Raw genomic sequence first — 10,757 nt, 5'->3', positions numbered from 1 at the left:
CTCTTCCTTTCCTTTCCTTTCCTTTCCTTTCCTTTCCTTTCCTTTCCTTTCCTTTCCTTTCCTTTCCTTTCCTTTCCTTTCCTTTCCTTTCCTTTCCTTCCTTCCTTTCTTCTTTTTTTAAGATTGATTTATATGGGCCGGTGAGATGGCTCAGTAGTTAAGAACACTGACTGCTCTTACAAAGGTCCTGCGTTCAAATCCTAAGCAACCACATGGTGGCTCACAACCATCCGTAATGAGATCTGATGCCCTCTTCTGGAGGGAGTCATATATGTAATATGTATAATATGTAAGTTCACTGTAGCTGTCTTCAGACACTCCAGAAGAAAGAGTCGGGATGGTTGTGAACCACCATGTGGTTTCTGGGATTTGAACTCAGGACCTTCAGAAGAGCAGTCAGTACTCTTACCCGCTGAGCTATCTCGCTAGCCCATGGACATATGTTTTCATTCCTGTCGGGCAGCTACCTGGGAGCTGAATTGCTGGGTCATGCAGTGGGTATATATATTCAACCTTCTACAAAACTGCCATTGGGTTAGTGACACTTATCTGTAATTCCGGCACTTGAGAGGCTGAGGCAGGAAGATTGTGAGTTCAAGGACAGCCTCTGCTACATGGTGAGACTCAATTTCAACAAACCAAGGGCTAGAGTTGTTATAGTCCAGTGATAGGCTTGCCCAGCAGGTGCAAGGCCCAGGTTTGGATTCTCAAGCCACAACAGAACAAAACAATACCCCAAAGTCCTGACAGTGGGTAGCCCAGTTGCTGTGCAGTCTTCCTCAGAGCTGAGTTTTGTCATTCATTTTAGGCATGTTTCCTGGATGTGTTCATGTTTCCCCAGGCTACTGATCGGAAGCCTGCTGGTCATTTGTGTATTTCTTTGTGTATTTCACAGGCTGTTTACATCTCCTCTGTCTCTGTACATTCTACAGCCTCAGCCTCTTCTCCTGCCGCGGTACCTTTTTGTTTGGCTATCTTGAGACCTTCCTTAGATTCTTCTTCATCTCTTTCTGATATAGACAAGCCTCCCTAAACACATCACACAATCCCCTCCCCTGGTCTAAAGCCTGTGGTGGCTCCTGTAGCCTCTGGATATAAGCCTCACCATCTCTACCTGCCAGTCAAGATACCTCCAGCCCCTGGTACCAGTCTTCCTTTCCTGCCTTCCATTGATTTTTCTCTGCTCTTGCCCCTCCCCCCGCACCCCCACGCCTTGAGAATGTAGAATACCCCGTGCCTTTCCTCAGTCAATACCCTTCAAACCAAGCTCCAGAAAGCTGTTGGCTCACTCCACCTCACACGCTGTTGGCCTCCCACAAGCTCCTCTTTACTTTTGTAAAAATTGTATTTTCTCTTTTTGAGTCTTTTGCCTCTGTGCACATATGTCCACCACAGATGGGTCAGAAGAGGATGTTAGATCTCCCGGAAACTAGAGTCACAGAGGATTGTGAGCTGCCATGTGGGTTCTGGGAACCAAACCGGCCCTCTGCAAGAGCAGCGGGTGCTCTTAACTGCTGAGCCATCTCTCCAGCCCCCTCCTGCCAGTTCCTGACATCTTCGCAGCCTTTTCCCCCTTTAGATTGCTATTAGTGATGTATACCAGGGTAGCTGCGGCTTGGCAACAGGCTTGGAAGTACCAGGAACTTCTCCTATTAATGATAAAGGTGGCAGGATCCCTCCATACTCCCAATTAGTCCCCCAATTAATCAAATCATACTATTCTCACTTCTAAAAATTGTGCATCTTCCTCCCTAAAAATTCTACTCTGGTGGTGGGGACCCCGGGTGGGACATAATGAGGAAGATTGGCAGTTCCCTTTCTCTGCCTAAAACAAGAGAACTGGACTTGGAGTTTAGCCATTTGGTAACTCTGGGGCCTGTCTGAGTTTGATCCCCAGGACCAAGATGTTGGAAAGAAAGGTCTGAACTACACAAGCGGGTGTCATTTCTACAGGGTGACATGGGCATACACAAAGCCTAGTAAATGTCTAGAAGTGGAGGACACAGGTCTGCTCAGGAGATCTTGATCCTGTCCCTTCAGAGAGAATGTCAGGTCCCAGTATGTGGGATGCTGAGCAGGACAGGAGGTTTGAGACCAGCCTGGGCTACACGGCCAGTTGAGAGAATTGTGTAGCTAGAGGATGGCTTCACACATGAACTTGAAGAACATAGCTGAATCTGTGAAGGAGAGTACCAGGAGAGAAATTCAAGCCATAGCTCGCTCTCCCTCACACATGCCCTACTGCCCAAGGGTCTCCTGGGAAAACACACACACTGGACTCAGTCAGTTTTTTTTTTAAAGGGGTTTGAAATGAAACTGGGGGGGAGAACTGTGAAGATGTAAAAGGGGCAGAGCAGGGAGTCAGGCGCTTATCCTCAAAGGGCCACGCCAGCTCAGTCACACTGGTGACAGTTGGGTCAGCACCGATGTTAGGGGAAGAGACATTCTCAAGTCTCATGCTTATCCCAGGTCCATTCAGACCTGGCTGTCCCCATCCAGTGGAGCTGGAGAGACATTCTAGCAGTATGTCTGCCTACCCAGTGGTGAACTCAGGACATATTTTCTCCGTAGCTATCTATCCTGTCTCCTTACCCATTACGGGGCTGCAAAGCCACCTCCCTACAAGTCACTTCTGCTAAAAACCAGAGCGAACTCCCCCCGCCCCCATGTTTACTATTCTCTGAACTCCACGTGGACACATCTACACATACAAATTAATAATTTAATAAGATAAAAATACTTGGGTTTGGGGACTAAGAACGCACAACAAACCCAAGATGGAGACTGAGAGGAGGTGGGTGAACAGTTAAGGCCTGGGTGTGTGTGTGTGTGTGTGTGTGTGTGTGTGTCTGCTACTTTGTCCCAGTCCTGTTCCCTCTACCCCAGGTTGGTCCTTGTCTCAGGGTCATCTCCCCACCCCGCGCACCGCTCTAGCTCCTCCCTCCCCAAGCTGCCCTGGTATCAAGGGCTGGCAGGAGAGGCTGCTTCTAGGCCCCGCCTAGGTCACGGGTCATGGCTGTGCGTGGCAGAAGGTACCCCGCACCTCCCACGGTGACCTCAGGCTAGTGGTGTCCCAGCCAGATGCGTGACTCCGCCCCTCCGCTCCTCCCCTCCTCCCAGTGTGTTCTCTCAGCAACCGAGCTCACACCCGAATCCCCGGGTCCTCCTCGCTGGTCCCCAGCTCGGTGAGTCCAGGGAACCCATGGAGACCGTTCGCAGTGCGCCTCCGGGGGACGGCGCTGCTGAGGCGCTGCTGAAAGAGCTGGAGCGTCAGGTGCAGGATGTGGTGCGAGCGAGCTCGTGGTGGGAGCGCCACGGTGTGGACTGCGCCATCCTCGCTCTCAGCCTGCTCGCCTTGCCCGCAGGTAAGACGGAGACACGGGCTGCGGATGGGGGTGGCGCGGCTGAAGGTGGTGCAGGCTGGAAGGGAACCTCAGGACTTGAGGATCCTGGATCCCACCTCACTCTCCAAAGTCTAGCTGGGGGTGTTCAACTCATGTCCCGTTGGAGGTGGGAGGAAGTCCGATGCTTGAAAGTGGTGGAGGAAAAAGTTGCACAAGGAGCCGTGGGGAAGGGGAGAGTGAACCGGAAGAAGGGAAGAGCATGTTCTACGGGGGACACCGGAGATGGGACGAGTAGGACTGAGGCTGCACATCTAGCGGTCTAATGGCTCTGTGACATCCAGTCCCCATCTCTGCTCTGGCTGGGGCTCAGGAGGGTGACCGGGCAGAACGAGGACAGCAAAATATCCTTGGAAAGCCCAGTGGGGATTTTTTTTGTGTGTCCCAAATCCCACAGAGAAAGTCAAACCACCGCTCTCAGGCCTTAGAGGAACCTGTCACAGGCCGAAGGCTGGCCCTCTTTGGCTCCGGATTTGGGAAAGCGTGTGTATGTGGGTCTGGACCCATATTTTCAAAAGCTGGCGAAAGATCCTGATCCCTGATCCCTCCTCTTTGCAGGGTTCCTGTGCCTCCGCTTCCATAATATCCTGGCCTTTGCCACGGGCATCACAATCTTGGGTGTGTGCCATTATACACTCACCGTCAAGGGCAGCCACCTGGCCACTCACAGCGCCCTCACAGAGTCCAAACGCTGGGGCAAGATCTTGATGATTTTCTTTTTGGAGGTGAGCCTGGTGGGATGGGGCAGTTGCTGGGCAACTCTGTGTGCACATTCACATGGACAGGGAGCTGCCACAGAGGGTGGGTAGATCCAAGTGTGTGGTGTGTGATACAGAGGGAGTGTGCATGTGCGTGTGTGTACCCGGGTATTCATCCAAGGCCTTGAGAGGGAGTTGGCGTTAGTGAGCAGTTTCGCATCCTACGTGTTCCAATGTCTGTCGATGGCGATGAACGTGATTTATCTCATGATAATCTTGATAAAATTGACAGAGCAGCAGAAACATTTCTCCCCTCAAGGCATTCCTTGTCCTCCGACTCCTTTAGTCCTCGTCTTCTGTAGCACTAGGCCAAAGGTGGATGGAGTTTCTTCTTCCTTGCAGGAGGCCTCCTGCAGCTTGCCAGTTTTGCTCCGGGAATGTGTGGCCTCACAGAAGCCTCCTGGTTCTGCAATCAGGGCTTATTGTCTGAAGGGGTGAACAGTGAGGTGGAGTCGGGGGTGTGTCAGGATGTTGGGGGGCAGTGTCACAGCGCTCCAGCTCTGCAGCCTGCTCCACTTATGCCTGCTGATGGCTGAGCCATCTTGAGAAACTCTTTGCTCCTGTAACCTCCAGGAAGAACTCGGCTCCCTTCCTCCACCTCTCCTTCCTAGGCCTTCTTACCTGTGGGCCCACCAGGAAGGCAAAAGCCTCTGGACAAATCGTTCTTCAGGCCTTTCCAGATCCTCTACCAAAAGTGTTCTCTCTACTCTAGGGAACCCTCACCTAGCCAGCCGGGCCCCTTAGGGGTAGATGGAGAAGCTGCTAGGAACAGGAAAAGGTCTTACTCTGCGGACCAACCAACACAATTGTTCTATCTTTCTATAAATTTATTTGTTTTGTACGTGTGTGTGGAGGGTGTTGCATGAGGCATGGCATACCAGTGAAGGTCAGATGACAACATGTAACAGTTCTCAGTTTTGTTTGTTTTTTCTTTCTTTCTTTTATATATGTGAGTACACTGTCACTGTCTTCAGGCACACCAGAAGAGGTCTTCAGATCCCATTACAGATGGCTGTGAGCATGTGGTTGCTGGGATTTGAACTCAGGACCTCTGGAAAAGCAGTCAATGCTCTTAACAGCTGAGCCATCTCTCCAGTTCTCAGCTTTCTCTTGCCACCTTTTGGGTCCTGGGATTCCAACTCAGGCCCTTAGGCTTGCCATCAAGTTTAACTTGCTGAGTGATCTTGAGAGTCCTTCCTTTTGTTTATGTGTAGATGTGAGTAACTGCCTGTCTATGTGTGCACTACATGTACACAATGACCATGAAGGCCAGAGAGGGCATCAAAGAATCCTCAGAGCCGGGCAGTGGTGGCGCACACCTTTAATCCCAGCACTTGGGAGGCAGGCAGATTTCTGAGTTTAAGGCCAGCCTGGTCTACAGAGTGAGTTCCAGGACAGCCAGGGCTACACAGAGAAACCCTGTCTCAAAAAAAAGAAAAGAAAAAGAAAAGGAAAGGAAAGGAAAGGAAAGGAAAGGAAAGGAAAGGAAAGGAAAGGAAAGGAAAGGAAAGGAAAGGAAAGGAAAGGAAAGGAAAAGAAAAAAGAAAGAGAATTCCCAGGAACTGGAGTTCCATGTGGCTGTGAGCCATACGGCATGGATACTGAAATGGAACCCAGGTCTTCTGTAAGAGTGGCCATTACTCTTAACGGTTAAGCCATCTCTTCTGCTCCCCGAATCATGTAACTTTTTATACAACTTTATGCACACCACACACACACACACACACACAGGCCTCAGGCAGCAGGAACAGACTCCTCTCGGGAGACAGGCATCCGTGAGACAGCTTGTTTAACTGGGGAAAACAAAAGCTATTTAAACCTTTGCGGGTGGGTAGGAGCTATGGGGTGAATGTACATCGTTGGCCAAGGCCACGGTGCTGAGGATGTCGCCTTAGCATGAGGAGGAATTCCAGGCTCTGCTGGCCATGTCCTTATGAGGGGAAGGGAAGCCTGGCTACTGGCTACTTGACCTCCTCAGGTGGGACAAAGGTGGGGGTGTGGCACAGGGCTTCATGCTCCGGGCCATGCAGGCTGATCTCCGGATAAGATTTCCAGGACATGCCTCAATCCTACTCTTGGTCCAGGCCTGCTTTCCTTGGTCCCAGGGCTCCCTGGCCCCACCTATCAGGAGCACAGTAACTCTTGAGGGAAACATTTACTTAGGCTGGCTTATAGTTCAGAGGTTTCATCCATGGCGGGAAGCATGGAGGAGTCCTAGCAAACATGGTGCTGGAGACATAGCTGAGAGTTCTTTATCTGGATAAACAGGCAGCAGGGAGAGAGAGAGGGAGACGGGGCCTGGCTTGAGCATCTGAAACCTCAAAGCTCACTCCCAGTGATGCACTCCTCAACCAAGTCCACATCTCCTTAGTGGTGCTACTCTCTACAAACCTATGGTGCCAATTTCATTCAAACTACCTTATATACATATACATGTACACGTACATACATACATACATACAAGAATACCTCCATAAACACACATATACACAACCACATACACACACATACACAGATACACCCACACATACACACACACACACACACACCTTTCGATATATCACATCCACTGTGTGGTGGGAACATTCTTACCCAGCATTCCCTGTCCTCTCTTTCCCTCCCTCTCAATCCTTTCTACCAGCCTAGGTTTCTGAAGGGCCAAGGACATGAGGGACCCTCAGGCTGCTGATTCCTATGGTCCACTTTAAGATACTTTCCTTTCCAGGAAGCTCTGGGTCAGCCCAGACTAATAGGCACAGGTTGGACCCTGGGGTCAGGGTCTGTAACCTGCCAGGAGAAGCAGGAGTAATGGATACTTTGTATCATTTGTATCTTTCTAATACTGGGACTCGGCACAGGCAAGGAACTGAGACACTCTCGTTGAGATATCTTCCTAGATTGCTTGGACTTCTTCAGAACCCAGTGCAGTGACTTGCGGAACCCAAACAGCCTTGGGGCCAAGTTCTGTGTGTTACACACAGCTCTGTCCTGTGCAAATGGCCTCATGTTTGCTTCTTTTCTTTCCACTCAAGTTCTTAGCAGCGCTTCTATTTGTCTACCATGACCTTGCATTCCAGTTGGGGACAAGGTCGAAGGGAAAGTTAGCCAATGGTGTGTGTGAGTGTGAGGGGTGGGGGTGGGGGTGGGGGGTGGGGGGAGGGGGAGGGGCTGTCCTGAAGTCGGATGTTGTTCTGTGGCTTGGAAGGAAAGGCCTGGATTCCCCTCCCATGCTGTAACACTGTTGGCTGTGCTGCTGGGCTTTGCTGAGCTGTGGGCAGAACTAGTTTGGTCAATCACACTCTCTGAGTAACCTAGTCAGGGAAGCACCTCCATTTTCCAACCTTAGGGCATAACTCAGGCACCCCTCTAGGACAGGTTCCCACACATGGGGGAGTGTGGCTCAGCCCTACCTAGCTGGTGTGGGGGTGGGGGGCAATCAATATCTTTGTAGCTTTGTGACTTGATTGGAGTCCCAGGCCCTGCGGTTTTCCCTGACCTTGAGCAAGGGTTAGTTTCTTCATGGAGTCTCTGAGCTTGATAACACCACCTCCTCGTTAACCCTTTGAGGGCACTGGATGAGACGGTACAGACTTGCCAGGCCTCCCATGAGCCATAGTGTGGCCTTGTGTTTCTTCCTGGGGTGACACACCGCCTGCCTGTCGCAGGGGCAGCATGGGGCTGCTTCCCACAGTGTTTGTTTATTGTTTTGTGCTTGTTACTTGAGAAGCTGCAGGGCCTGGCAGGGCGGTGCAGGTGTTTGTATTGAGTTACCTGGCACAAAGGAACCTCAGAGGGTGCATGGGACCCTTCCCGGATCCCTGGCTGTCACTTCTAATCCTGTTGTCTTCTCCTTTCATCCTTCCCTCGTCCACGCGACCCCTGGTGACACCATCTCATTGAATATCTATCTGGTCTTAGGCCTGCGTTCCTCGGGGTTCTACAGAGCCTGCAGTGCCAGGCATCAGCTGTGCACCTCTGGCTTTCTTTGGTAATCCAGCATTGATCTTAGAGCCTACTGGGTCTGAGCTGGTGTGGGACCAGCCTCTTTCTCCAGCTCTAGAGAGCTGGAACAGATAGGATAGATTTGGGCTAGCACTCTAGGCTGTATTCAAAACCATGTACCCCTACCCACACCAAATGAGGTTTCTCTGGAGACCCCTCTCTGACATACCTGAAGAAGTTCCCACCCCGCCTTACCCAGCAAGCACTCTCTACTGGGGTTACATCACCCAGGCTGCTAGGCCTATCCTTAGGGTTGGCCAGGGAAGGATGCCATGCAAGGATGACCACCAAAAGGCTCAGGGCAAGGTAGAATAAGCAGGCCATCGTGGTTTAAGTCCTGAAGCTGAGAAGGATCAACCTCTGAAAGGCCTTTAGTGTCACAGTCAAGGATGCTCCCCTGAGTGGGCGGGAACCAGCCATGCCAGTCAGGAAGCTCTTTGTTATGTCTCCTCTTTAAATCCTCCTTGTAAACTCAGCTTTGGGTGTGGGGTGGAGTCAGAGGCAGAGCCCACTAGGAATCTCGCTGAGCCCTTTTGGGAGGGGTGTCACACAGGGGAATGCCTGTTGCCATCCACTGTGGTACAAACCGCCAAGAACCCCCAGCCTAGTCGTGATCCTTTTTCTCTCTACTGGCTGTAGTTTGGTGCAGTCGCGTCAAGGCTGTACCCTCGGGCATGTCTCACCATCTTCCCGCTTGCTCCCATCCAGGACTCTTGTTTGAATAAGGTCAGCCATAATGAATTTTTTTTTTCTTTTTTGGTGAGAGAGATTAGATAAAGGGCCTTGTGCAAAGACCTGCACCATCTTTGAGCTGTATCCTGGCCCTTAACTATTCTGTCTGTCTGTCTGTCTGTCTGTCTCTCGTTTTAAATTTTTATTTAGAAGACCAGGGCAGATATTCAGTACAAAATACACTGCCATATTATAGTTAGAGACTCACAGGACATCTCAGTGTAGGACAGAGAAGTCTGGTGGATTGGATCAGTCATTCTTGCTTAATCCTAGTAATTATATTTATGTGTCATCCGGGAGCGAGACCAAGGAAGCTGATGTTGGCGCCTGTGTGTGCTTGGCTCTATGCCTTTTTATCATGTGTGTAGACTCTCACGGTGCACTGTCTCACAAGTGACATGAGCCAGCTGTGGGGATGAGTGTTTGCCTTGCAAGCATAAAGATTGGAGATTGGATTTCAAGAATTCCACAAAATTGAGGGGATTTGGCAGCCCACCGGTAAGTCTGGCTGCAGCAAGTAGAGATGGCGAAATCCCCAGAGCAAGCTAACTGTCAAGACAAGCTGGATGGGCAAGCTCTGGGTTGGTCTGACAGACCCTGCCTCAAAGGATGAGGTGGAAGAGCGATTGGGACGATGTTCTGACATCATCAACTTCAGAGCTTCCGTAGGCACGCTTACCCATGTGCACACTTGTCCACATGCATGCACCACACACACACACACACACACACACTCATGAAAAATGGGAGGGGGTAGGGGAAGTGACCTGGTCTTTAATATCAGTGGTGTGGAGGCTGAGAAACCATGGAGAAACTTTAGAGGAGTAGCTGGTGAGATTATGGAAGCTGCTAGACTCTCACAGGGGCCTGGGTGAAAGAGGCCAAGAAGGCCATTGCCAGGCTGAGGAACTGGTACTCTGTCTTCTAGCCAAATAGACTTCGTTCTAAAAGTTATTCTATTTTGTGATTAAGCAGTAGTTTGTCATGAAGCAGAGCTTTAAAAGTCTAGTGGTAGGGCCAGGCTGTGGTGGGTGTTGTATTTGGGAGACAGAGGCAGGCAGATCTCTGAATTTAAGGCCAGCCTGGTCTACAGAGCAAGTTTCAAGACAGCCAGGGCTGTCCTGAACCCAGTCTTGCAATATCAGAACAAAACCAAAAACAAGTATAAAATTACATCATAACCTGAATTAAGTTAAAACTAGGTCACTCTGCTAGTTTGATTTGTGGTAAGTGGAGCAGGAAACTGGTTGGAGGCTGTTGGTGGAGAGATCAGGAGGAAGATAGGAGGGATTGCAGGGCCAGGCTGGGGTGACCAGAAGGGGGCTGCAGGAGGATGTTGGCCAGGTGCCAGCTAGTGAGAGACAGATGGGAGGAGCGAGAAGACTCAAGGGCACGACCTGGGTCTCCAGGTGGAAGCAAAGGCCATAGAGGGGTCACTCCTGAAATGGACCCGTTTGGGCAGGATTAGGAAGAGGGGTGTGGAGCCAGGAGGCAGCGGCACATGCCTTTAATCCCAGTACTCAGGGAGGCAGGCGGGTCTCTGAATTCGAGGCCTGGTCTACAGCGTGAGTTCCAGGAGAGCCAGGGCTACACAGTGAGACCCTGTCTTGAAAAAAAACAAAAAGTAAGAAGGAAAGCGGAGAGCAGGGGTAATCATTGTCCCTCAGGTAGGGCAACCTCAGGCTACACTGAGGTGCCCAGCGTCCGCTTTCCCCTAAGAGCCCTCTGGCTGGTTCCAGGGAACAGCTGGTCCCTGCCCAGCTCTGAGTGGTCTGGCCTGAGCATAGGCTTGTCCATCAAAACAATCAGGTAACTTCAAATAAGCCACCAACTTTTTTTTTTTTTTTTTTTTTTTTTTTTTGAG

At 50.8% G+C, this 10,757-nt stretch overlaps 1 protein-coding gene across 1 annotated transcript in view; it reads left to right on the top strand.

The window, feature by feature from the left end:
- Positions 1-2,999: 2,999 nt before the first annotated feature.
- Positions 3,000-10,757, top strand: part of Fads6 (fatty acid desaturase 6) — a 14,067-nt gene continuing 6,309 nt past the window's right edge. The window contains exons 1-2 of the mRNA XM_021175986.2: positions 3,000-3,365; positions 3,960-4,126. Coding sequence (XP_021031645.1) covers positions 3,203-3,365; positions 3,960-4,126 — 330 coding nt within the window. The 5' untranslated portion in view covers positions 3,000-3,202. The remainder of the gene's footprint in view (positions 3,366-3,959; positions 4,127-10,757) is intronic.

Source organism: Mus caroli, chromosome 11 (genome assembly GCF_900094665.2).
Source record: "Mus caroli chromosome 11, CAROLI_EIJ_v1.1, whole genome shotgun sequence".
NCBI lineage: Eukaryota > Metazoa > Chordata > Mammalia > Rodentia > Muridae > Mus > Mus caroli.
The sequence above is the reverse complement of the archived record's forward strand: the minus strand, read 5'-3'. Positions and strand labels throughout refer to the sequence as shown.